A 27,471-nucleotide genomic window follows, 5' to 3' on the forward strand; every position below is an offset into this window, starting at 1 on the left:
GTTCTGAACTCTAATACAGCTGAAGATGAAAGAGTCAGGACAAACCAGACAAAGTCAAATCCTCTTCCTCTCACATGCCCTTTGTCATCTGTAGTTACTGCAGTCTGTACCTTTATAGCCATATTGCATTACCTAGTATCTACCTCTAGTCAATAGTGGTGAATTTATGACTTATTTCAAGTGTGCAGAATTTACTGAATCATTTATGTCTTGGTAAAATTGCAATTTTGACTCAGACTACAGCCTAATCTTTTACACATTTTCAGGCTTTTCAACTAATCCTTAGTCCACTAGTTGCTCAATAAAGGAATTTGCTTTCCTTACTCTAGGTTTTAAAAAGTCTCCTTCAAAACTACACCTTCAATATGTGAGGACAAGCACACTTCAGATGGTACACAACTAATGAGCCAAACCAGTTAATTACTACTACTGCTGCAGCACAGTGAGGATGCAGTGTGCCTTCGACATCAATGAAATGACCAAACACTGCCAGATTTTGATCTCAATGAGACTTGACAAGCATGGTGAAAGCAAACAAAAGGAGAGACACTGGAAAGAGAAGGCTTACAACAGGGGGATTAGAAAATGCCTTTTAGGATTTTTTATGCATCTTAATAATTTCCTGTGGAGTATTAATGAATTTTTTTTATGCATTATGATATCACTGCCAGTGTCTGGAATGAAGGGAAGGGGTGGGGTCAGCAGTCTCTGCTGCAACATCTGACTAGCTGTAACAGAATCCAGATTAACTATCAACCTTATCAGTGTCACCCTGACACATGAACAGATCTCCTACCTCTTGCAATGTGTTGATATCCACACCATCCCCTTGAATAACTCTGAGATACGGTGGCAACAACTTATAGCCTTTTGAATTCTCTGTAATGGGAAACCTCTTCCCCAAGATCTCCAAGACCTATTGGAAGGGAAAGAAGATAGTTCAAAATTAAAATAAAAACCTACCATTCCAATAAAGAAACAATTTCCACATTTGAGAAATGCTTTTTCCAAAAAAATTAAAATAAGTCCATAAATATTCCCACATAAACATGCCTAAATCTATCCACACACACAAAAAGGCATGCCAGCCATTGTGGTGGAAGCCCTTAAAGCAGTCCCAGACAATATGGTCTTTAAGAAGTTGCACCCAAGAGCTAATGAGAACCATACTTCCACCCTTTCTCCCTTTGCTCGATGTGACTTTTTGCTATTAAATGTGTCAGCTGAAGATCCTGCTCTTCTTTTGACCTCCCTTGAGATGGTGGAAGAGGCTTTCAGTTTTTTACAATTTTGTAAGCCACCAATATTCAAAATGAAACACTTCAGCTAGGAGATCTGCTTATCAGCTCTGATAAAGACCAGAGTTCCTACTTGTGATATGCCACTTATCCCAAAGGACAAAAAAAAAGTGTTAAATCTGTATCAATCTAATTTGATAGAGTACCAATGTAACTAATATTGCCCCTACCTTCTCTCTTGGACAGTGCTGACAGTTACTCAGATTCAGAGGTATCAACAGCTTTTATTATGAAACTGAAACAATCATTATGCTTTCTACAGAGCAATGAGGCAAGAAGCATTTTTCAATGTGGAGTCAGTGCCACTGACTTAAATGCATATCTTATAAAAGAGAAGATGGCTACACATGTATTTATAGCACAAAATCATGAATTACATTAACATGGGATGCCAAGATACCTAAACTTAACAGTAAGAATTGTTACTGACCTGGCATTTACTAGCACTGAAGTGGTGTCCCATTGCATTTGTTAAGTGATAAAAGTTTCTCTTCATAAAAACATTCCAACATCACTACATCAGCAAAAAACTGGCAACTTGCAAAAGCTTCAAGAACCATATTTAAGAATGGGATTGACGAAAGAAATGAAACTACTTGGACTGCAAAATAGTTTCCATATATATACTGAGGTGAAATAAACATTCACATTTTTCATAGGTCCAAATTAGCCAGCATCAAATATATACAATGCATACCAAGTTAGAGCTTATGTTTGCTAGCCAGTCACTACAAAAAACCAAACAATTGCCCTCCCAATCTTGTATACAAATGGCTTCAAGAAAGGATTACCTTTAGGACAGTGTCAAGGGGATTCCCAGAATCTGGTCTAATAATAAGTGGTGCCTCTGGACTTCGGGCTTCAATTATATGCCTTAGGTCATCACCCCATATTTTCTCACAGGCATTGTAAATGTCATAGCTGTCACTAACCACAGATACAGGCACTGAAGAAAACTGTGTTACTATGTGTTCAAAAGCATCTTTTTCATGATCTTTCCCCCAGGCTGTTATGGTACTGCAAAGGCAATTGAAAAATTCATATTAGAATTGCATTTACATGTCATTCTCTATTTCCTACCAGCAACAGTTCGAGACAATGATAAGCAGTATGATTACACAACAGCAGAAACTATGTGCTTATCAGCTTTGTGTTGCACAGATTAGAAATACACTATATATTAAATAAACAGATTTAATTCGGACAGGGAACTACAGATGCAAGAACAGAACATCTGCTCTGACAACTTCATGCTACAAAATGGAAAGTTGAGAATGAAGCATGTCACCATGTGTTAGAAAAATCTAAAGAAAACAGAATTTATTTTCTTTTTTAACAGTGATATAAAACAAATATTCTCACTTATACAAACAGTCCTCTAGAGTAACTTCAGAGCATTACCCTTGGCACAAGGCCACAAGTGAGCACATAAAGCAGAGCTGCTGAGAACAGCAGTAAGTTACTGAATGCAGTTGATCTGCAGTAGCTGCTCAGACCAGTTGACGTAAGTGACTTTAGTGTGTGTGCAAAGACCTAAAAATACTCTCATGCACAACATAGGAGTCAGTGGGCATTGAATTTTCACCTTAAAATTCCAGTATTATCTGCTGTGTGGACAAGTCCCAGATCATGGTAGCAGGGAGAGAAACAAACTTTATTTCGCAGAGGTTGGGGCAGTCTCAGAAGAGCCCTGCTGACACACCAGGGGCAAGCACCATGCTCAGAACACCACCTTGTATTGGAGGTTGTGGAACAGTAAAACAATTCTGTAAAAATTTGGGTCTCTTGTATGAGACCTTTTTGTGTACTAACTTGGAAAGGGTGACTGCAGTCTGCATTTGGTGCTGCAAATGCATTTAGGTAGGGCAGTTGAAGCTCTCTGCTCTAATACCATCACTTTAATATGCTGGGCAAAAGACACTTTATCTTGACTCCATGTGTTTCTTCTTGCTTTCATTACACAGAATTTTATAGTAGTTTTGATCATCAGAAATTTCAGACAAAAACTGTCATGTCTCTTGGTCAGGCAGGAGTTCTAGAGCAGCACTACAGCAATGGCACATAAGTTCTATGAGGCAGTGCTGCTTTAAAGATGATCACCACCCTACAAGGGCTATTCATGTAAGCCTTTCTTGCAATCCTAAGTGAATAACAACTATTTAAAATCAATAGTAAATATTTAACTGGGTTTTGTGCTCACTATGAAACACACAACCAATCTTGTTTTATATTCTCATTTCAGTGTGTAGACATGCAACAGAAATTCAATGATTTGCATTCATTCCCAACATTGTACAGGACATGGATTGGAAAAAAGTAAGAGCTCTGTCTCTCAAATGTTGGAGATCAGTTTCCTTACACTTAAAAATTCATTCACCATTCTTAGTGATATAGCAAGGATTTACCATTACAAGTTATACTGATGGGAAGCTTGAGAGCAACTGCTTCTTCTGGAGGGAGAACATGAACTGTGAGAGTCCAGAACAGCAACTCAGAGTTTGTCAATTTATGATTTTATATTTAAAACAAAATTTGAAGTTCATAATGTGAATGCTCAGTATCTACAGACTATACACCTTCAAGCTTATTCCAAAAAGACACTGATAAGAAGGTTACAGTTAAAAACATTTAAAATACATATATAGCTAAAAAGAACCATGCTACTTATGTGCTCCTAGAACATATAGAGGCATCTGCAGTTGAGGCTGCAGAACTGCAGCTTCAACAGCTGGATCAGTCATGCCTAATACTGTATGGTCTATTTCTGGATACAAAGAGGGGTAAGAAAAGAATTACATTTTGTTAAGCTATTCTTAGAAAGGTTTAGACCAGTATCTTACCTGTGTTCAGCAGCTGGAACAGAATATCCTGGAACAGGATCTTTTGTACCATAGTACTTTTTAATTAATGCAATTCCTGCTACAGTGTCTGTTCCTTTGAAGTTCACCAAGTGAGCTGAAGCTCCTATTCCTGCAGTCTGAAGAAGATGCGAATGTCAGTTTCCATGGCAAATACAGAAGCCTCCAGTCACCACCTAGCACTACTTTGTAACAGGAAGACTGACTCAGTTCCCACTTCACCAATGTTCCCTTCATTCACTTACACTGGGAAGACAGAGAAAACTTCTCCCAGTCCAGTGCTCACAGCCCAGACACTGTACCCACCCCCATGCCAGACCTCCCCCTCCACACTCAGTCCAAACACAGTTCACAATTCATTCACAATTTCCGAGCAGAACAAGGCCACAGAGCTTAGCAGCCACATCTACAACTCTTCATGGTTAGGAACAATCAGACTTTTCAAATTGTTAGACAAGCAGTTGTACCTCTTGTGAAGAAACACCTCTGTAGCCAAAGTCATGCAGTTTATATTCCAGTCCTTCCAAGCTGCCAGAAGTCTCCAGCAAATATTTGGCCAAAATCTTTTTCTGCTCTCTAGAGTTTGTAGCCACTGTGATTGGGTACCATGACTGCACAAGAATAGTCTAAAACAAAATCCATCATAATGCTAGGTGCATATTTATTTAGAGCTTGAAAATACCCACCTGGCATTTATTCAGGCACAAAAAGGTCTATTTATTTTCAAAGTACTGATGCCTCCAACAGTTTGCTTTAGGGCTTAAGTAATTAGCCTTTATAAGGTAGGCAAGGTATTGACCTTCTCAGGAGTTATCACTAGTAAAATACGGACACACAGTTCCCCCCATCCTCCTTTCTTATGGATAAAAGCACTGCTGTGAATTTCCTGTACAATTATTATGATCCCTTGCCAGGTGGGGGAAAAGGGTCTGTGTAAGATGACTACAGAAAATAATTAAAGCAGAAAATGAAAGTTGCCAGAGATTTCCCGTAAAGCAATACAGGATTCAGCCTTTAAGTGCATTAATATTTACTTAGAAAAAACGTGTTAAATTTCTAAAACTTACCTCAATCCAATTTGTGAGCCAGTAGCACTCTGGATCTGTGTTTTCTACTGTGAAAAGAACATTTCCTCTGGGAATTACAGAGCCCTCAGGAACAGCCTTTATTTCTATGGGAAGATGGCCATCATATTTCTGCATAAGGAACAGTGATGTTGTTAGACAACAGGAAAGATTAGGACCTACAGCTCTTTTACTTAACTGCAGTGGATAGAAGGCTATGGGTAAATAAAAGCTTTCTTCTTCTTAATTTCTTTCAACTCTAAAAATAAACCCACCAGGCCAAATAAATTAAAAAATCCATATTTATCAAAAAAGGATCAAAATCCTTAAAACCCAGTCTCTTTATCAAAACAAATGACATCAGTTATCAGTTGTATTCCTTGAGCAAACTGAGCCAGGAAAGCTTAAGCATTCTATAGAAATACATAAGTTCTACCCATAGAACAAGAAATACTTACTACTCATTTTCTTCCATGCTTTCACATGCAATAAGCTAAAAAAAGTTCAGCTATTATCCAGATTTTAAAAAAATCCACTAGTTTTGCTTAGTATAGATGTATGCTTTGTTCATTTATTACTGCAGGATCTGTTTAATAACTATTTTAGAAAATGTTTTCATTTCAATTACTCACTAAACATGGAGTTTTATATTGGAATGTCACTCTTTTGTCAGTCTTTTATCCCCAAAGGACTAAACATTGTGTAAAATATGCTCTTTGAAAAAGAGTAACCTGCAAATAGCAACTCTAGAAGACTAATTATAACTTTCTGAAAGAGCTCCGCAAGCTGTACTAGCAATACTGAAAATGTTTTGGATGGTAATATATTTTGACAGAAAGCTTCCCATGAGATATCCTGTTAAAGGCAACAAAAATTGCATCAATTCAGAAAAATTACAGATTCATAAGTAGCACCAAAACATATTCTCCAGTACTCAACAGACATCAGAAATCTCTTCTACTTCAGTTTAAAAGTTTGTGCAAAACTGTAGTAACCTGAAGCAAACTGTTTATATACCACACAGGGTCTAGTTGTCAGATTTGAAGGTATATGGATTAACAAAAGACAAGAAAGCCTTCAAAAGGCTCAAAATAATTTACTCATGAGCCAATGAAGGCAAAAGTATAGTTAAGTGAAAAAAAGACTGAACAGATTTCAGAGTTGCTGTAGGTGTTGATTTTGCCCATGGAAAAAAGTGATCTGATCATGCCATGGCTCTGTATTACAGTCTTTTGCAAAAATTTTGGATAGACTTGACTTGCACAATCCAGGACTTCCATCTCCATCACTCATCATCGATTCCTGCCAACTTCCAGCCTTTACACCAGCCCATTGTTCTCCAGGAAATCCTTTTCTTTCTTCCAGCCCTTCACCCTATCAGTATTTACCCATTCATTTACTCTCAAGTACAAACTGATAGGTGTACATTTCAAATTCATCCTGGCACTTCACCCACACAGCCCCTGCACCCTCCACCTTACCCACCACACCTGAGGCAACTGAGCTAGGCAGAAACAGGGGCAGGTGTGTGAACAGACACTGGAATTCAGGGAGCACAAGCACCCTCTGTGCACACAAAAGGGCACACAAAGACTCCAAGAGTACACACACTTCCAGTTTGAGAGCCACCAGCATACAAGATCAAGATGTGAAAATCATGTTTGGGTTTTTATATACATAAACATACACACACACAAAGTTTTAATAAGAAAACCTGACAAAGCAATAGAAATACATAGAAGGTATGCAGGAATACTTATTTTGACTAAAACAAAAGTTGAATGGACTGAGTTAAGTCACATTACAACTCAGTGAGGACAGACATGCAAAATTAAAAGTGTATTAATTCTGTTTATCCAAAGAGGGATCAAGCTTACTTTAACACAAATGAAAGCAATTCACAATCTATAATGTAGCTTAAACACAAATATGGATTGAATTCACATTTGTAGTTATTTGAACTGGTTCCAAGTCCTCTACAAACCTCTCCAGAACTCTCTTAGAAAGCTGTGAGCTTATTTACCTTGCTGCCATTTGCAACACTTAGTTGAAAGTCACTCTTCTCTTGCACACCTATGGTCCATCCCAATGGCAGGATGACATCCAGATCATTATCAAAGATGCCACCATAAAAGTACATACAATTAGGGTGTCCAGGAAATATAAATGCAGAGGACTAAAAAAGGGGCTTTCAAATGCCAAAAATACTCACTCACCAAAACCCACCATCAAACTAAGCATTTAATTACTCTGCAGAGATTAGTACAGCTCTGATGAATGCTATTAGTCTGAACCTGCTGCTTTTACAGAGAAGAGATGTCTGCAATTACTCGAAGTCTAGCACTTTTTTAAACAAAAGGGGAAAAGGGTAATTGTGAAAAGACTGAAGTTGAAAGGTTTTAATGTATCAGAAGTCCTCAAGCCTTGTATTTTATAATAAAATTCAACATTCATGTCTCTGAAAAATTTACAAAACAACTGAACAAAACATGCATTTTCTCAAACTATTTATACACCCAGGAAGTTGCAATGCTTTCTGCATTAAACACTGTAATGATTATTAGAGAAAGAAATGTAAATGATGCAGGCAACCACTAAGTGCTGTATCACACATGGAGACCTGCCAACAAGCCCCCAGTCACTCACAGGAGCTGGCTGATGGCAGCCATAAATCCTTATTACCTGCAAAGCCACATCTGGCATCTGAAAGGATGAAAATTACTTTTCTCTAAGGAATTACAATTATATGATTATTCTTTGACAGCTGCTACTCCCTGTACACTAAACATGAAAAGCTAAATTTATCTAGTCTTTACTATCAAGATTAAAAGGAGAGACTGTCATATTTATTCTAAAGTTGATTCAGAAATCTGCCACAATGATCTCCAACTATTTTTGCATTTTTTTTTTTACCTCTAGAATATAGTTCCATCCCTTTTCATTGAAGACATCATCTTGAAAATGCTCCCTATATACTTCTTTGGCTTCCTTGATTTTCTCTTTGGTCACCACTTTACCTGAAGTTTCAGAAACAGATTAAAGCTTAGAAACTTGCAATATTCATCAACTGATAAAATAAATAACAAAAGGGTTCAGGCACAGCAAAGTTACTACACCTTCAACAAAGATATGAAGAAAGCGTCAAATGCAGAATGTTTAAACCAAACTTTAATTTATTATACAGATTAGAATGCTCAAGAAACCATGAGGGTAAAATACACTTGTGGTTTGCAGATGACTCAGGAAAATTTTGAGATTATTACTCTTTTACGACGGTCAAAAACCAGTCAAGAGGTTTAACAGCAGTGCTTTTCACAGAGGAATGTGTTGATTGTGCAAGCTGGTACATGCAGCAAGGACATATCTAGCACAAGGGTTAAGCCATGCCATTCCAGGGAAAATCCCCATGGAGAGACTTTGCAACCAACCTTTGACTGACCATTTGTGCTAGGAACAAGCAGACTAACCACATTATTTGAATAAGCATGCTACTGCTGTAGGGCCAGTCATCTACCTTAGAGAACAACCCTCAAATTGCTAAAGACACAAAATTACCAAGTGTTTTGGTTATAACAGAATTTCAATCTTTGGTGGAATTGGCACAGATGTCTCTTGGATCAAGACAAAAACACATAAGATGTATGACTGAAGTTTTCCTTTAAAGCTTGGCAGAAGGCAACATGCACTCAGGTCAGAACAGGTGATATTTGTACATAAGGCAAAAAAAGATTTTAAACAGCACCAAGGAATTTTCAGATGTTACTTTTAAAACTATCACTATAAAGATCACTTTCACGTGTAGCTGCCATACTCAATGATGTAAGCTGAGGGCCATCAAAAATTTAAAGAAAATTAAAATTTAAGGAAATTTAAAATCATTATTGGTTTACACAGTAAACAAACCAGCAAATACAGAACTCAAGTTAATGCTCAAAATGCAAAATGTATTTTCCATCAAATCTTCTCAGCTTTTGACTCTATGCACAGCTTTGGCCTCTTTCCATTAGTTTCAACTTTGCCCACTGAAGTTGCAACACGAACACCTTTTCATTTTTAATGAAAAGCATAAACAAAGTTAGTAGAGAGGTGTCTGGATTAAGAAGTTAATACCAATTTATGAGGGTGGACAACTTTTTTCACAATCACATAAATAAGACATTATGCATGTCACTACTTGTGGTATATCAGCATAACCTGGAATTGTTTCAGCTGTAAGACTACAAGCTTGAGAAAAAGTTAGATATTTAATTAGAGGAAAGGTTTTACTGGAATTTGAGACAGTTACCTTTTAAATATTTATTCAGAATGTACTGCAAGCCATAAAAAACTGTTTCTTCATATTTCACTTTCTTTAATTTGGAATTTTCAGTCTTCTTTTCACGACATTCAAAGTAGGAATATACTTTGCTTGTGTTCGGTGGATATTGCTTGTAGTGTGTAACCTACATCAAGAAAAACTTCAGTAAGAACTCAAAACATCACTACAAAGCACAAGAGAAATCATATTTATACATTAAAGGTTAAAAGTAACCCCCAGCTCTTCTGGACTGTGATTATTTACCCATTCACATTCTACACAAGTATTTACAGAATGTCCAGGTTTTTAACCCCCTTCAATTTTCAGTTCAAAAGACTGTCTTTCCTCTGTTACTCCCTGCTTCTTTATCAAGTCTTCTTTCCCCAGGTTACTCTTCCCCTCCCCTGATTCTTGGCTTTGATTAATTGGGAAGGACACTGGCTAGCATTTTAGGAGCAGCACTGAACACCAACGTGCCAGGTCAGTTTTTGCTCTGCCACCCTTTGGCCAAGCCTAACAGCTACAGGAAGCACAAAATTCCATGCCACCACCAAACACCTGCTTGTATCTGACTTAGTTTTGAAGCTGCCATGCCATAGCCCAGATAAAAGCCACCCAGACTGAGGAAGGCAGTGGCAATGGCCTTTACCCAAGTGTCCCATTCCCGTGAGCAGAGCGGGTCTCTCAAACTCTGGTTACAGCAAAGCCAGTTCACAAACCTGTTACTGTCAGTAACACTGCTAAAATCTGCCTGAGCTTTGTACCTCCCTACAAAGTCTGCTAGATGGGCTTTTTTTTTCCAAAATTTGAAAAAGTTTACATAAAGGAAGCACGAGAAGTTGCTGCCTGTGTGTACTACGTTGAAACTGGCCATATAACACAAAACATTATGCTAAATTCAATTACAGTTTTTCAGAGCTCCTCATAGTAAATCTAGCCAGAAATTTACTTTGAGTAATAACAGCATTTGAAACAAGTACACTCTAAACACCTAAAACCTCAAACCTGCAAAATTTTATCTCCTAATGTGTAAAAAGCAAACTCCATGTAAAATCCTTAAATCCTGAACAAAAAGAATACACAATGACAGAAACTTCACACTATCAATGTTTAAATTACAGAATACACAAATCAAGGTAAAGTATCCCCAAAGTTGAAGAAATCAAGAGTTTTCTTAAATTATGGTGGGAAGTCTGTGACCAAGTCTATATATTCCATAAGGAAAAAACTATTCCTACAGCTGACAAACCAACACTGTACATCAGAACAAAATTCAAATGGTTGGAAACTCATGTCTGAATTTTTTTCAGACTCCCATATTTACAGGTTAGAGTATGAATTCATTATATGTTTCTTACTGTTACTTACTCAAAACAACCTTAAAAATTTCTGTTTCTAATACCACAAGGAATTGGAAAAGGGATAGTTTTACTGGTTCTCCTTTCTTGTCCCGATTTTTTAAACATATCTCCCACATTCTCCAAGAAAAATATTTGAAGGTTGCTTTACCTGTATTCCTAAAAATGTACGTTAAAGGATTTTAAAAGGACAGTTTCCTTTCTCCTCTCAAATGTCATTTAAATTTAGTATTTCACTCAGACTGGACAATGAACTACTCCACTGAATTTTTTGGTTCTCCTATACCAGCACAAGACTGTTATGGTTGTGTTTCCAGTGCTGCAAGCAAACATTCAAGAAAGGTCAATTTAAAGATCATTCTATTGTCTTTGCTTGTATGAGGTTTACAAGGCCAATCAAATAAAACCCAAGCTTGTCATTGCAAGTTTTCTGCTCTGACTTCAAACAAAGCATGGCACCACAGGCATTAAATGGAGCACAAACCTATTCTGCTACAATTCCACAGCCACTCAAAAGCAGGATGCCTAAGAGTAGCAATGCTAGACCCGAAGACAAAACCTGGCTTTTAGCTTTAGTTCTAGCTATTAATAAATGTCTTGCTTCACAAATTACAACATGCCCTTCTCTAGTTCTATGCAGAACTTCCAAGAAGTACATCACACTGCCAGCTCAAAGAAAACTCGCTGCATGATATCATCACATTTAAAGGAAAACAAAATCCCTGCACAAAAGAAAACACACACACACCATCCTCTCTTCTTTACTATGGAACAGACAAAAATAGGCTCCATTTGACATGTCTTTCTAACTAGTGGGTGTATGAACACACACACATGTATGTATACAAAACCTTTACAAGAAATTGTATTAAATGCACTCTGAGAAAAAGATCCTGTAACAAATCCTCAGAATGCTCATGCACTGTAAAGACACTGAGAGTGGGAATTCCTCCCTTCCCACTGCTGCCACCAAGATAAGTTACAGCAATGTCATGAAAAATTTCACTCCGTTTTACAGCTGGTACTGGACTTTTGAGTTTGTGACTTCAGAGCAAAGGCTCGACACAGAGCTCAGCAGCTGCAAGTGTACACAGCACATGTCCCAGCACAGGACCAATTCTCCAAAGGAATATCTCAATTCCTTGTGGCAAGCTTGAGAGCAAACCAAAGCAACGCTGCTGTTCTCATCACAACAGTTCAAACAACAAAAACTACATCTGCACAAGATAGGATACTCAGGTTTCTTTTAAAAACTTCATACCACTTACCAACTATGGGCAAGTTATTGAAGCCAACACCTATATTGTAATGAAAATCTGTGTCATCTTCCACTCACATCTTGAAAATATATTCGGCTTTGACAGTTCAAAGGCATCTCTTCCTGCTATGTGTTTCTCTCTGTCAAAATGGTTACAGGCCCAAATTAACATAGGGTACACAGTGCACCCACTGAGTTAGTGTCACCTTTTCTTACTGCATTTAAGTACATTCTTTTAAGGACTTACTCTAGCTCTGCTTTGAAGCATGATCACAAAACACAGTGCTCTGGCTGCAAAGCAGAACTTGAGAGTGGAAATCAGGCTGAAATGCTAACAGATTTATCCTTTATATGGCATACCTGGGGACACAGCTCCTCCTGACTACCTTGCTGACACTTTCAATCTCAAAAAACCCCACGCAAGTTTCTCCAACACTGCATCACAGGTTTAGCTATCTTTTCTGACATAAGATTAGATCTTAACCTGAACATACATACTAGCTAGTGTCCAGAAGATAGTTACTTCTAGGGGTTAAAACATACATGAAAGTTTTGTGTTTGACAGAAATATCATTTTATTGATTAAGTTGCTGTAAGTACTTGAAGGAGATAAGGAACTAACATTGCAAGTCACACGTGTAGTATTCAATTATATTCTTCACACATTAAAATCTATTTAAACAGTTAAATACATATCCCTGGCAATTAAAATATTTACATCTGAGCAAACCTTACAGCTGTAATTTTAAAGATACTTCTTTGGACATTCCATAAAGCTGTTAGTTTTACCTACAAAGCTGAGACACCCTTTCAAATATCACTCAATTTTTAAAGGCACAATCACAATCTTAAAAGTACCACACTTCCCTACCACTGATTACTTGAAGGGGGCTTGTAAAAAAGATGTGGACATACTTTTTAGCAGGGTCTGTAGCAACAGGACAAAGAGTGATGGTTTTAAACTAAAGGAGGGTAGATTCAGACTAGATATAACATTTTTTTTGTGATGAAGTTAGTGAAATACTGGAGCAGGTTGCCCAGAGAGTTGACAGATTACCCATCCCTGGAAACGCTCAAGGTCAGGGTGGATGGGGCTCTGAGCAAACTGCTCTAGTTGAAGATGCCCCTGCTCATTGCAAAGTGGCTGGACTAGATTGAAGGTCCCTGTCAACCCAAACTATTCTTTGATTCTATGTTGTATAGGTGTGTAAGAAGTTCAGCACAAGACCTACAACCCCTGCTGAGTTGTCTGGCCATCTGTTTTGCTCCCAAGCCCTCAGACAGAGCACCACACTTATCAGGAATATCTGCCACAAAATGTCACAGCAGCTGACTGTATTAGCTGTCATTTCTGGGCTCCTATGACACAAGGAAATAATACCCATCTGCCATAGTGGTGGTCAGGAGGTTTGGCATGTAGTGAAATGCCTGGTGGTAAAAAAAGTGTGAAAAAAGGTCAAGGTCTAGGAGTGGGAACAGGTCACAGAAGACACAAAGAATGCAACTGAAAACAAAACAAATCAACCAACAAGAAAAAACCTGACACAACACTATAAGGCACTTGGACAATGAAAACTATGCTTCAAAAAATGCCTGATCTTTCCTTGTTTTCTGATGAAGATTTGCATATTCCTGTATCCTAAAGGAAAATAGAAAGAACAACCAGAGGCCATGTACAATATTTGATATTGAATTTTATGTGACTTAAGAGATTAAGGCAGTATTGATAACTCTATGCTTTAGTTGGGGGATGACAGAGGACTTGTACAGATGAGCTCTTGATAAGTAGGAGTAACTATAAATTCAGTAGGAAAGCCCTTCTCTTCAGGAAGGAAAAAAAACCCCTAACCAACACACAGAAAAGCAAACAAAGCCTCTGCTGGGATTAAGAGACCCTTACAAGAAAACAACTCTCCCAAGCATCTTCAAAGGCCTTTTGATGTTTAGTTCAAAGGCTGTGGTTTAGGTTTTGTCTATAAAACATATGACAAACAGCCTTGGCACTACTACCTACAAGATTATGTACTATGACTGAAATAGAGCACTTTTATTCCAGTTGTGATAGCTCCTTATTTAGTTTAATGAAAATAAAGGTATATTCTGAACAAAGAATACTCTCAACAAGGACTATATCTATTTAAGTATATCAAGTTTTTTGAGGAAAAAAACATGAATTACAAATTGCATTTAGATCATAAAAAAAAACACCCCAAACATTAAGAGTTAAATTTTAATAAAAAGGAATTAATGGGTATTCATTATAAAATAGGGATGACTGAGGTAAATGCTGCATTTTTCTAAGCTAGATAAGAAGATATTTGACATAAAAATATAAATATTCTTATAATCTACAAGCTTTGCTGTATAGGATATTATGACAAACTTTAAAAGGTTATTAAAGCCTATGCAATTCAACCATTTGAAAACATGGGAAAAACAGAAAGGACAGGAGAAGTCAGGTGTGGGCAAAATCTCCACTGGTGCCAATTCCTGATGCTCCCTTAGCTCAGATGCCAACATGAACCATCAGAAAGGCCCTTCCAAGCCCTGTCTGCAGTGGAGAAACAAACCCCCAAACATTTACCCAGGAGGATCTTGCCTGTACTGTAACTCTCATGTGATAAGATGATACCAGTTCAAGTAAGACAGTACTCGAACTTTCTGGAGCTATTTGAAAAATCCTTAGTGCTAACTGGGTACAGAATAACTTGGTCACTGAACCCACGGTGTCACACAGCCGCAGCCATGAAGACCTGGAGGGACAGGTGGCAGGTAAAGCACAAGCAGCATGGCCAGGACATGGCAGGTGTGCAGCACAGGGGCCAAAGCACAGGCTTGGTCACGGCACTGCAAGCCTTGAGCTGCAAGAGACACCTGGGGGATCCTCACCCCCGGACGCCTTACTGAGTCAGACAATTTTAGTGCAGTGGTACTGCTGGTATTTACACCAGGGAGACTTCTGCAAAGCACCCAAGACCTCCAGGAGTTGTGGTATTACATATTATTTATAAACATTATGGAAAGAGGCCATGGGATGAAATACTGCATTACCTAAACCTTTAGGAGATTTAGCCAACAGAGCAGCTAAAAGCAAAGCTTGCCAACAACCTACATGGAAACCAACATTATTAGCAAGAATAAGGAGAAGAACTAGGACTTATGAGCAAGGGACTGCTCTATCAGATATGCCTCACTGAGATGAGATAATTAACAGCAGTGATAAGGCATTGTGACCCTCTTCAGAAAAAAACCCAACACAACTGTGACTAACAGTTGTATTCAACAGGGATGTTTGGTAGCATTCAAGCAATCACAGAAGGAATGCACACCACGACAGTGGAAATGAAAACCAAACCAAAGCCAGTGCGGTCAAACGACAAATTTATTTGAACAAGAGAGGAAATGCCAGAAGAATCAATCTTTAATAATTCAAGAGAAAGGGCATCCAACAACAGCAGGTAAAGTGCAAGACATTCTTAAGTGAGTTAAAAAAAATTAAATAAATCTAAGAGTCAAGTAGAATCTTACTATTTTGATTATACAAACTTCAGATTACCATAAGCGAAAAATAAAAAAAAAAGCCTTAGAGACTCCAGGCCCCTTATTAGAATGCATAAGACTGAGACAATGTTCAAGAACCAAAGTGAGAATATTGGGAGATCTCGGCTCTTATGAGATGAGAGAGATAAGCTAATGGAGGTTATGACTGAATGATGACCTTGTACCACTTCTAATGTCTCCATATTTGAATTCATCCATCATTTCTTATGTGTATTGAAAAATAAGAGGACCAGAGGTGAAAAAAAGAAGTTAAGAGACCAGTCAGTACTATGAAAAATAAGGAAAGCATATGCAAGCAACTGAATTCCTATGGAAGCTGCACATTATCAGCAGAGATGCTATACATGACCAGGTCCACATTCATTTAAAACACAAGGTCAAGTATAAGCATTAGAACTGAATGTGTTCTAAATTTCTCAGACAAAACACAGTGCTTAAAAACAGCTACATTTTGCAGTAGATTACTTTACCACTAAAGACTTTCATGGTTTTTGTTGTGGTTTAACCCCAATTGGCAACCAAGCCCCAAATGCCACTCGCTCACTCCTCCCAGTGAGACAGGGGAGAGAATCCAAAGGGTACAAGTGGAAAACTCATGGTTTGGGATACAGACAGTTTAACAGGGAAAGCAGAAGTTCTCTGCATGTAAGCAAAGCAGAACAGGGAATTCATTCATCACTTCCCACAGGCAGACAGGTGTTCAGGCATTCCCAGAAAAAGAGGGCTTCAGCCCGTGTACTGGGGAAGACAAATGCCCCTACTCCAAATGTTCCCCCCTTTACTCCTTCTTCCCCCAGCTTTATACACTAAGCATGATGTCATGTGGTACGGAATATCCCTTGGGTCAGCTGGGGTCAGCTGTCCTGGTGTCCCCTCCCAGTTTCTTGTGCACCCCCAGCCTCCTTGCTGCTGGGATGGTGCACGGGGCAGAAAAGGCCTTGACTCTGTGCAGGACCTATTCAGCAAAATCAAAAATATCCCTGAATTATCAGCATTGTTTTCAACACAAATCCAAAACATAGCCTCATACCAGCTACTAGGAAGAAAATTAACTCTACCTCAGTCAAGCCATCAGTTTTACATCCAAGATTATCACAAAAGAGATGACAGTATGCCTTATGTTTACTGTCTACACATTTGTCACTAGTCCGCGGTACTACTGCACATGCTGCAGTAAGTTTCCTGTTCCTTAATGAAAAAGAAAAAAGATTTACCTTTTCAACAATGCAAGCTGCAGTGGTTCTAGAAAGGTTGCTTCCCATTAACTTAAAAATTGTTTGAATACTGTACAGTTGCAGTGCTCCTTTCGAGCAATGGTGTCTTGGGGTTTGTAACAGGACCGTGCGACTGCAAATAAAACTTGGAAAATAATGAACCTAGAGAGTGTGAAGATTGTGTCTTACAAGGAGTGTCGAGCCAGACGCTTCAGATGCTTTCCACTGGCAGTGTTACAGGAGATAACACACTCACACTCCCACCACAGGATTTTAATTAAGAAAAAAATATAAATATGGGCTACTGTAAAGAATATTTTGCGGTCATTAAGTACTAGTCAAATCCAGTAGGCTAAAGAGTACTCATGTTTCTTCCTCACATACCTCTAGTCTTCTAAATAAAGAATATACAGGCAGTCAGAGCCTAGAATAAACACACACTCACGTGAAGTGCTTCAGAACTCAGCGCTCTCCTGCATCCACGCGGAGTAAGAAGTCATCAGAAGTGACAAATACTTAAAATTCAACATGTAAGGCACACAGAACTAAAACATACTTTTTGGGTTTCCTTGAAGCATCCAGAAATAAATTAATTCTGAAACAGATCTCATTTACAGTCTAGATAGCAAGTCAGCTCCTCCTAAGAGGTAATTGCATGGCAGCTTATTATAACTATCAGCTTAATTACGAAACACGCCAAGCAACAGTAATAGATCTCATGGGCAAAAGCAAAATAAGCTATTATTACTCCAGCAAACAAGGTTCAGTCAATAGCCTTTCCCCACTTGCAGCTCATGGTCCATCCAACCCAGGCCTGGTCCGTGCCAGGCACGGCTGCCTTCCCACTGAACAACACAGCTGCCAAGCTGATCCTCTCAACACAGTTTCAGACTACCTATACTCTGGAATATTCATTGCCTGTGCAGAAACAAACAAATATAGGCTAAACACAGCACTGGGAATCAGAGAGAAAGAAAATGCAGAGGAGGTGTGCCAACGACATCAGACAAATGAGGCACTGAGGGGCATGGACTCTTTCACTGGGGAAGGGCAGAGAGTGAACAGAACCCCGCTGTCACAGAGGGGCAACACTGCTATAGAACACTGTATAATGTATATATAGCTAGCTGTATAGATGGAGCTATATAAAGTGTGTCTTGCTATAGACACAAGACTAAGACATCACACAACACGAACAGTGATTTTCAAGGAGCCAGCTGATACCCCCTCACTTGCAGGAATGAGGACTTTGACTTCAGCAGAAAACTTCACTAAGAGAAATGCCATTGCTATAGTGCACATAAAGACACTGAGGTTCCCCAGATAACACTGCACTGATGAATCTCTTGAGAGTCCCATGCTCAGAAGAATTAAAAAGACTGCTGTTACTTATCAGCACGTTGCACACACATATTACACCAAATGCCCATGCCCAGATTCTGAGGGGATGCCATATAATTCCCAGCATACACAGGAGGAATTATACTTTTGGGGAATTTGTAAAAGCTTAAGAATACCAAACAAAGTATACAGGAAGAAGAATCTAAGTCATGCAAAAACATTCATCTTGTTATGGGGTTTAGAGATAAACTGTATCATTTGAAGCCCAGCCTCAAAATCCGGGAGCACTTGTACTATTGAGTAAGCTCCAGTCTATAATAGAAGCTCGGTACTGGAACCAGTGCATATTCACCTATTGGGAACTAATCCTGTCTAGAAATATTCACTTTACTATCAATCAGCATGATATTCAGCAGTTTTTCAAAAACACTTGAAAGATTTTGAAACGGAATATTTAATAATCTATTGTTTAAGAAAGAAATGTCCTATGATGCACATGCAGACAGGAAAATAGTGCAGAAGGAGGGGAGGCTGGGTAGGCTCTCAACAGACAAATCTTTGCCTACTGAATGACTTTGTTTCTGAAATTGTATAGACACTAAACCAGTAATGAGTTGGTTTTTTCACCCCAAATTTCCAACTGCACCAACAGAGAACTGGGACACTGGATCTAGTACTCAAACAAACAAGTTGTGACAGACACGACCCTGAGATGCCACAACTTTTTTCTGATGGACAACTGCCTAAGCTAGGGTTGTACCACTCACTGTGGTCTGCATGTACTTTTTCTTTTACAGCTGTTTATTTCTATGCCATTTTTGTCACCAACATTAGCTTGTATGGACTGGCATCTACTGCAATTAGATCACCATGTAAACTTCTGAGCTGATCCGAGGTTTTTTCTCAGTCTAAATGTTATGTACAGACAGTTCTGCATACACAAACAGATGCTACAGTTGTGGATACAGCAGAACTATCTCAACAAAAGAAAAAGAAAAGAAAAAATTCCCCAATCAACTCTCACTGTTGTTTTAATTGCTAATAACAGTGTTTGGTTACTCCCGTAAAAAGCTTGACATTGCAAACTACCAGACTTTAGTGCAATTTTACTGAAAGTGCTCTCACTAAGTGTGTTTCATTGATTAGGAAACAACAGTATCACCCAGGGACAAGATAAGTGATGTTTGCTCATATTATCTAACAGGATAAAAGCAGCTACTTGTTTAAGCATTGTTCAGACATTGGAATTCCTAAGATTTGGAAGGAGCACATGGAAAGACAATTTGAACAGCCCTAACGAAGCTACTGAGGGGGGCAACTGCTTTAAATATAATACAAAATGCTCCTAAGCTGCCACAAAAAACCTCATCCAAATTCGGTTTTAAACTGGAAAAAAAAAAAAAAAAAAAAAAAGAAGAAAAAAAGAACACCTTAGGCCTTTATTTGACCTCTTTAAGATTTCTACCACTCCTGGAATGCTACCAAGTCATCTCTATACCACGAAACAGCAAACAAAACAGAAGCAAAATGGTTTCATGTCACTCCAGTGTGCTGCACTACCACCAATCCTTGAGCACACCCAGAGAATTTAGAAAAAGTAGTGTGCAAATTAGATTTGAAGTAGATACTGTTTTAACCCAGGCCTGCAGTATCTAATGTGATTAGTCTCAGACATGGAAAAAAGTGTATCTTCCATATCTGAATAAGTTAGATAACAACCACTTAAACCTGGTTCATAAAGAGCGCTGTAGTCAGATTACACCCGGAATGGAAGCAGCTTTGCAAGCCCTCGGTCGCAGCGTCAGGATGCCCTGACTGAGCTGCTCCAAGATTTACCAGCATCTCCCCACCTTCCAAAATTCCTTCCCACAAACAGCAACATTAGCTGTTAACTTTACGTCTTGATGTAACTAGTAGCAATAATAACAATAATGAAAATAATAGTAATATTAATAATAATATCACCACAAGTCAGCAACTACTGAGATTTGTACTTTGGTAGTTACTCAGTAACGAGACCTGGTCACAACATAGCTTTTGCTTTTTCAATTCCTCTATCCAGAAGTACCCTCATCCCTGAAAACTCATCCCAGCATCCCAACGTTCAAAGAGCTAAAACACAACAAATGCTTTACAACGAAAACCAGGACCGTTAGTGTAGTTTTGTTCAGGCCACCAACAACCTCGTCGACATTGCAATGCAGCTCCCGAAGGAAATAAGCGAGCCTTGCAGGCTCGGAGCGGCGGGGCACGCGTGTGCCCCGGAGCGGGGCGGCAGGGCCGCGGCCCGGCCCGGCACACCCGCTGCGAGGCACGTCAGGAGCCGCCGGGTCACACAGCACGGCCTCGGAGCGCGGACAGGGCGCCTGCACTTTGTCACCGCTGTCAGCCCCGCTATTTCCAAGAAACGAAGGGAGGGCCGTGCGGTGCGCCTCTCCCCTCTGAACCGTGCCGAGCGAATGTGACACCGCAGCGGCCGGGAGCTAAGCACAGGGCTCAAAAACACGGATTTTGTGCCAGCCGGCTCCCGGAGCGCGCTGCATCACCGCCAGGCGCACAACCGCAGGCAGCGAGCGGCGCGAGTGGAGCAAAGCGGGAGGGACGCGACGCGGGAGGAGCAAGGAGCGACTGCCCCGCGGCAGCGACATGCGCGCCCTCGCCGACCCCGGCCGGGGCGGGGGGCGGGCAGCCCGGCGGGGCCGGACCATGCTCGGGGCCGGGCGGCCCCCGCCTCCCGCGTGCCCGCCATGGCCGGCCCCCGCGCCCAGAGGCGGCGGGATGGCGGCGCCCACCCCGCCCGCTTTCACTTTCTTTTCTGGCCCCGCCGCTGCCCCCGGCTGCGCGGCCCCCGGCACCCCGCGGGGGCGGCTCGGGGCTGCCGGGGGCGAAAGGGGCAGCCCCGGCCAGGCCTGCGCCGTGCCCCCCGCACCGCCCGGCTGAGGCCGGGCACCCTCACTGGCGCCCCGAGGGATCTCCCAGCCCCGGGCAGGCGGGCAGGGGGCCGGTGGCGGCGGGACCGGCCTGGCTCGGCGTCCCGCGGATGGCGCGCACCGGCGGGTCCGGTGTCCGCAGAGGTGACCCCCTCTCTCCCGCCCGACTGTCCGTGCCCACCTTGTAGGAGTCGGTGGCGAGGAGGATGTTGAACTCGGCTCCCGCCGCAGCACACTCCATGTCGCCGAGCCCCGGGAGGCGCCGCCACCCGCACCGACAGAACCGGGCTCCGCCGCCACCGCTGGCGTTTTGAGCGGGGGGAGCACGGAGAGAGGGGGCGGGGCGGAAACAGGGGATCGCGGCCTGGGCGGGCGCGCGCGGGGACGCCGATTGGCTGGGCCGCTCTGCCACCGAGGGCGGTTCCCTGACGTCACCGCTAGGTGGGCGGGGCCGGGGCGCCGCGAGGGCTCTGATTGGTCCCGCCGCTGGCCGGTGCAGGGGGAGGGGCGGGCGGGGAGCGTCCCGCGCCGCACGTTCTCTTTCATTGGGGTTTGGGCGGGGCCGGCTCGGTGACGTCACCACGCGACAGGCGAGCGCCCTCTGGCTGTGGCCGGCGGCACGCGCTCGGCCGAAGGGGCGGTGGGGCCGAGGCGGGCGGGGGTGGTGCGCGTGCGCGGAGCGGCCCCGGTTTCGGTTCTCGGCAGCCGCGGGTCCGGGAAAGGGGAGGCGGCCCCGGCCCCGGCACCGGCCTCGCGGGGGGATCCCCTCCCGCACCCGCTCCCGGCCCGCCGAGCTTCAGGGCAGCCGCTGCGCCCTACGGTCCCTTGTACAAGGGCCTGGGCTGATGCCCGTGTGGGAAAGGACCTCCCGCCCTTCCCGGGCGCCCAGGTCTCCATCCACCCCCGCTGCCGACGTTCGGCACCCGCTGCCTCAGCGGAAGAACGTGACACTTTTTGTCAGAAAATATTTCCGAGCGTTCTTTAAAGTTGCTGTTGATCAGGGATTACATATAAAGTTACACCTGGTCTCCAAAAGCTTTCTTTTATACTCGTTATAGCTTTAAGTGGTATTGCAATTGGAGGCAGTACGGAGGTTCTGGAGCCGTGTTTGTCTGTTCTCCCTAGGGGAGGCAGAGGAGGCTCGCTGACTCCCCTCAGCAGCAGCTGTGGGGAGGGTCGGGGCCTGGAGAAGAGCGCGCGGCCTCCAGCTGCCCTGGGCAGGCTGGGGTCGGGCATCGGGGAGAATTTCCCCTCATAAACAGCGATCCCACATGGGAACGGGCTGCCCAGGGAGGTGCTGCGGTCACCGTCCCTGGGGGAGCTCGAGGAAGGAACCATGGCACTCGGCGCCGTGGTGTTCCGTCAGAGGTGGGCTTGGAATCTCAAAGGTCTTTTCCAACCTAATGGGTCTGTGAGTCTCTGAATTGTTCTGAGACGAGAGAACACTCTTTTGGAGCAAGCAGCAAATAGAGTTCCTGTCATAGCCATGGCTCGTCCACAACTGGAAGATTGTTCTCTCGCTCTGCTAGTCAGGCATACGGAAAAATAACTAATTATTGACAATGCTGCTCTACTGCATTAAAAAAAAAAAAAAAAAAAAAAAAAAAAAAAAAAAGGCTCTTTGATCTACTGCATTATAAAAAAAAAAAAAAAAAGAAAAAAGCTGCTTGGTTAGACTTTTCTGTAAAACCACTGGAGAATTAAAACTTAGGTTGTTGTTCGATCATATACAAACCCATAAATTGTACAACTACTGTTTATTAATATGATTCAGACACATTGGGTTTCACCAGTCAGATTTTGATAGAAATAAGAATGTCCAAAAAAATTGCAAAGAGTAAGGTTAGGAATGAGATCTAGGAATGAGATCTAGGTATTTCTGACATCATTCTATATAGATCCTGGTGTATCCATAAAGTCCCTGTGAGCCACATTAATTTGATTACCCTTGTGAGTCCCTGTTGGCCTCAGCACGCTCTTGTTTTATGCCATTCCATGAGAGAAAAGCATCAGATTTTTATATATAAGTATATATACCTTGCCCAGAGAGGCTGTGGGGTTTCCCTTGCTGGAGATACTCAGGACCCATCCAGTCACAATCCTGTGAGAGCTGTGTGCTCTAGGCTGACCCTGCCTGGGCAGGGAGGTTGGACCAGACACCCACTGTGGTCCCTGCCAGCTCTACCCATTCTGTGATTCTGGGAAACTACTTCCATTAGATTTCTCAGGAGGGAAAGGGTTTCCCTAGAAAAGGAAAAAGTCTGTGAAGAAGTTGCAAACATTAAGAGACTCCGTATACCAGGAGTTTCCTGAACACTTCCCTCTGCCATCATGTCTGAGTGCTGTTTTTCACCAAAATCTGCAAATAGCAATGGTAATTGCTGTTATTGCTGTTAGCCACCATGAACTTGTAACTAATTCTTGTCTTAGGTATTCCGCTTGCTTTTGTTCAGTCTCATGGACACAAAGTTATCTTCTTACCATAACTCCCCCATCAGAGCCAAAAAAAATTTAATTTCCATTTTCTTTCTAAGGTTTCTCTGTAGCTCTTCCCCTTTTTATCTCTGCTTGTTTGTTGCTGCATAGACAACTCAGTCTGCTCTCTTCCACTGTCAAGACTGATTTAAAAGTGCTTGCTAGTTTAGAAAGCTGCTCTACCTTTTTCACATTCCCCTTAAATAAAAAATTATTTTTCTGAAATTGTCCGAACTTAACTCTTCCTTAGTTCCTTCTGAGGATTCCTTTTGTGGAATGTCCCATCAATGTGACAACACAACCATGGGATAATTTGAAATTATCTTTATATGCAACTCTCCCATGTTTTGTCACAAGATTTTCTTCTGTGGTGTCACATCAGGACTTTGCCCCTTAACACATCCTTTATCTGTGTTATCTGTCCTTATCTGTTTCTTGGTCAAATCTCTCTGCTGCAAGGGACAAAGCCTAATTTGTTTTTTTTTTTTAAATTCTGCTTTAATATAAAGCTGATTAGTAAAAAGCAAAAGTTATTTTATTTTATCAGTCTTTTATCTAAACCTTAGCAAGAAATTGGAAAAGTCAGAAAAATACTACAGTTTTTGTTTTTTTTTTTTTTTTTGTTTTGTTTTGTTTTGTTTTGTTTTGTTTTTAAATGTCATTTCTCACCACAGAATTCTGCTGATATATCTTCAAGCCTTCAATGGAATAATTAATGATGATTTGCTCAGACAGAATTTTTGTCAGCATCTTGTTCCCCCTCCTGTTGGCTCTTTCTGGCCCCTTACATTGTGCCAGATCTTGAATAATGGTTTAATTTAGCTCATATGAACATATCTTAAGCTGTATCTATAATGAAATGTTGTAAAGTTAGGGCATTTCAGAGTATTAATAGAAAATGGTACTATGCTAAACAGAACTATGTTAAATCACTATTGGCTAGTGAGGAGAACATATTTTAAGTTTGGAAAAAATTAAATACAACTCTTGCAGCTGTAGATGGTGGGAGAACTGTCACAATGTTGAAAGAGATATAATCCTGGGAAACTCAAATACTTGATTTCTGTGCTGTATCTGTCCTCTGTTATCTGTGAAACTGGCTTTGGACTGTTCAACTGGCTTGTTGAAATCAGAATTTGTAACTTATATGGGGCTTAACTTCTCCCTCCAGAAGGAACCACAACAAGAAATAATGTTCTTCAATTTAAATGTGAGCTCAGCTAAATTGTTTCTGATACCATTTGCCTACAGGCAGAGGTGAGGTTCTTCAACAGTTATCGTCCAACATTTCCCTTTGGCATGTGAGAGATTTTTAGAGGCACTTGTTTAGATATTTTTAATAAACAAAGCTCTAATGGTATCTTTAATAAATTCATATTAATCCAGGAACATATTTTGTTCCCCAGGGATTTCTGATAATAAATGATGCTCTGTAGCAGAATTGTGCACGCAGTATTTTGTCTATATAAAGTCCATAATGTAGTGCTGTTTCTGGAGGAGAGCTATCCTGTAAATATGTCCTTAGGTTGATGTCTTAGGAAGTATGCAAGGACAGTCAAATTAAGATGGATATTATACTACATCCTTTCTTCAATCACTACTGCACAACTTGATATTTATTTAACCTATCTGTGAGAGCCCTGTCATCACTGCACAGAGGATTGCTGTGACTGGAATTTCTGCACACACCATGATTACGTACAGGGCATGAATTTTCCTCCCTAGTGTTTCTGGTTGTTTTGGTTGTTACTTCTGAGCCTGAACAAATCCCCTGTGCGCCTTTATCTGGGTGATAATTCCAAGGCATATTGACAGATTGAATGTCAACATTGTTTCTTAATGCTTTGTTTTCCTTTTCAGATATGCTGGCAAAAGGCCAGAATGTTAAATGTGCTTTAGGTGCTTGTGGTAGTGTTTAAACTTAAAATTTCTGCAGCAGGTGCCTTGGTGCCTGATGGCCAGGCTGGTGCAGCTGGAGTTTATCAGATATCTGTCACTTTTCACCTTGCTGCATACAGTTTTTTGCTGTGAAGCTGTAAGGAAAACAGAGTGGAACCTATAGACTCTTTCTTCCTCCAAGGCTAAACTCCTTTTATCCTTCCTAAAGCTTCCCATCCTACACCATTCTGCAACATCTAGTTGTGTTCTATAGTGTTCTTTCACCTGGCTGGGACTCCAGAATAAATCAGTGCATAATTGGTTAAAATCAGCCAAGCAGATTTTAATGTGCTCGAGAATTTAATTCTCTTTGCTAAACCCTGTCCATCAATAGTGCTGTTAAATAGTATCCTGATCACAAGGAATCACAGAGAAGTATTTTATTTTCCATAGAAGTGAATCAATATTTCTGGCCTTCACACATTTGTTTGTTTTTGTGCTTCTGAGTGTGACTTACTGCAAGTCAGCTTTTCTTTATAATTTCTTAACAACTACATCTGGCCACTAGGTCAGTTCTTTGGAAGCCAGTGCCTGTTTCTGCTGGCACTTGGATTCGTAGACTTCCAGACATGCTGTGAGACTTCTTGCCTTGAATTTTGGAAGAGGCAAATTTTAGATTATGGGGATGGCTTTGTATCACACCACATAAATTGTTATTTCTTGGTATGCACTGCATAACCAGCACTGAGGTGTTTGCATGTTCTTCAAAGAGTAACAGAAGTTCAGTCACTTCATTGCTCAGAGTATTGTAAAGCTGAGATAGCTTGAAATTGCTGTCACACAGATGGGTGAAATGCCACAGGACACGCTGAAAATTACTGTTACAAGTATGCCTTGCTGGTTCTGAATTGGCACTGTGGGTCCAGCACAGTTTACCAGTTTTGGGTGTACTGAGGTGTCCTCTACCAAGAGACACTCAGGTGGACCTGCTGTCTCTTTTTTCCATGCTGGGATCTCCTCAGGAGCTGGGTGACAAGTAAATGGTGCTCATGGGTATTTGAGAGCATCTGTCTGGCACCCTCCTGAGCAGGAGCTTGCTGAATCCAATGGGGCTTTATAAAGTTAATGGTGCAAGTCTTGCATTTCTGGCTTTTCTTGGTTTTGTACTGTGGTTCAGTTGTATGGAGCTGGCTTGGGTTAGTAAAGCTGGTTCTTTATGTCCCAGGTCATATAAAAATGGCAAAACCACTTCCTGAACTGACACCAACCACTGCACTGTTTGTGCAGCACTGTACCTGAGCCAATAAACTCTGTAATTGTAACCTCTGAGCTATACTGAGTGTGTCCCTGACAAAATGTGCAACTAAAATAAGCCTCTGCAGCTGGTCAAATGATGGCTGTGGAGTGTGGGATGCAGTGCAGGAAGGGAGCTGACAGGAATATTAGACTCAATCACCTGTACTTTGTCCACACACTGAGATTCCCAAACATCCAAACTGTTGAGTTTCTTTTTGTTTTGAATCAAGTCAGCACAAAGTATTTTCTCTGCCTCCCAAACCAATTATCCTTCACTTCATTACAGTGGTTAGTATCAGCTTGGTCAAATAAAGTAGAGTTCATAATAACGAATGCCTCTGGCTTTTATAGGGAAAAATAATGAAATATTTCCAATCTGTTTATTTCTGAATTCAGATATACTTCTAAAATGTTTCTTCAGCAGTGTTTGGCCAATGCAGAATTTGTGATGTTCTGTCACAGTGTGAAGATTTTACTGCTGTTTATATAGAGTAAGTTTATAATTTAATCAATGTTTACTGCTCTGGAGTAAATGCTGAATCCTCTGGAGCTGAGACCATTTTTAGTTATGTATTTGTTTATCACTTGATGGGCTGATTCCAACCAGAGCCCCTGCACTAACACAGTTGCAACAGCAACCACA

At 41.1% G+C, this 27,471-nt stretch overlaps 1 protein-coding gene across 4 annotated transcripts in view; it reads right to left on the reverse strand.

Moving 5' to 3' along the window:
- The window catches only part of NAMPT (nicotinamide phosphoribosyltransferase), a 37,861-nt gene extending 16,345 nt beyond the window's left edge, over nucleotides 1-21,516 (reverse strand). For all 4 annotated transcript variants that reach the window (XM_041405289.1, XM_041405288.1, XM_041405287.1 and 1 more), the window contains exons 1-8: nucleotides 21,361-21,516; nucleotides 9,506-9,662; nucleotides 8,134-8,237; nucleotides 5,224-5,352; nucleotides 4,624-4,782; nucleotides 4,139-4,275; nucleotides 2,090-2,315; nucleotides 797-916 (exon numbers count right to left, since the gene is read on the reverse strand). In XM_041405289.1, the coding sequence (XP_041261223.1) occupies nucleotides 797-916; nucleotides 2,090-2,315; nucleotides 4,139-4,275; nucleotides 4,624-4,782; nucleotides 5,224-5,352; nucleotides 8,134-8,237; nucleotides 9,506-9,662; nucleotides 21,361-21,420 (1,092 nt within the window). In that variant the 5' untranslated portion in view covers nucleotides 21,421-21,516. The remainder of the gene's footprint in view (nucleotides 1-796; nucleotides 917-2,089; nucleotides 2,316-4,138; nucleotides 4,276-4,623; nucleotides 4,783-5,223; nucleotides 5,353-8,133; nucleotides 8,238-9,505; nucleotides 9,663-21,360) is intronic.
- Between the last annotated feature and the right edge of the window lie 5,955 nt (nucleotides 21,517-27,471).

The sequence above is a fragment of the Onychostruthus taczanowskii genome, unplaced genomic scaffold, assembly GCF_017590055.1.
Source record: "Onychostruthus taczanowskii isolate IOZ18803 unplaced genomic scaffold, ASM1759005v1 scaffold23, whole genome shotgun sequence".
In the NCBI taxonomy this organism is placed as follows: Eukaryota; Metazoa; Chordata; class Aves; order Passeriformes; family Passeridae; genus Onychostruthus; species Onychostruthus taczanowskii.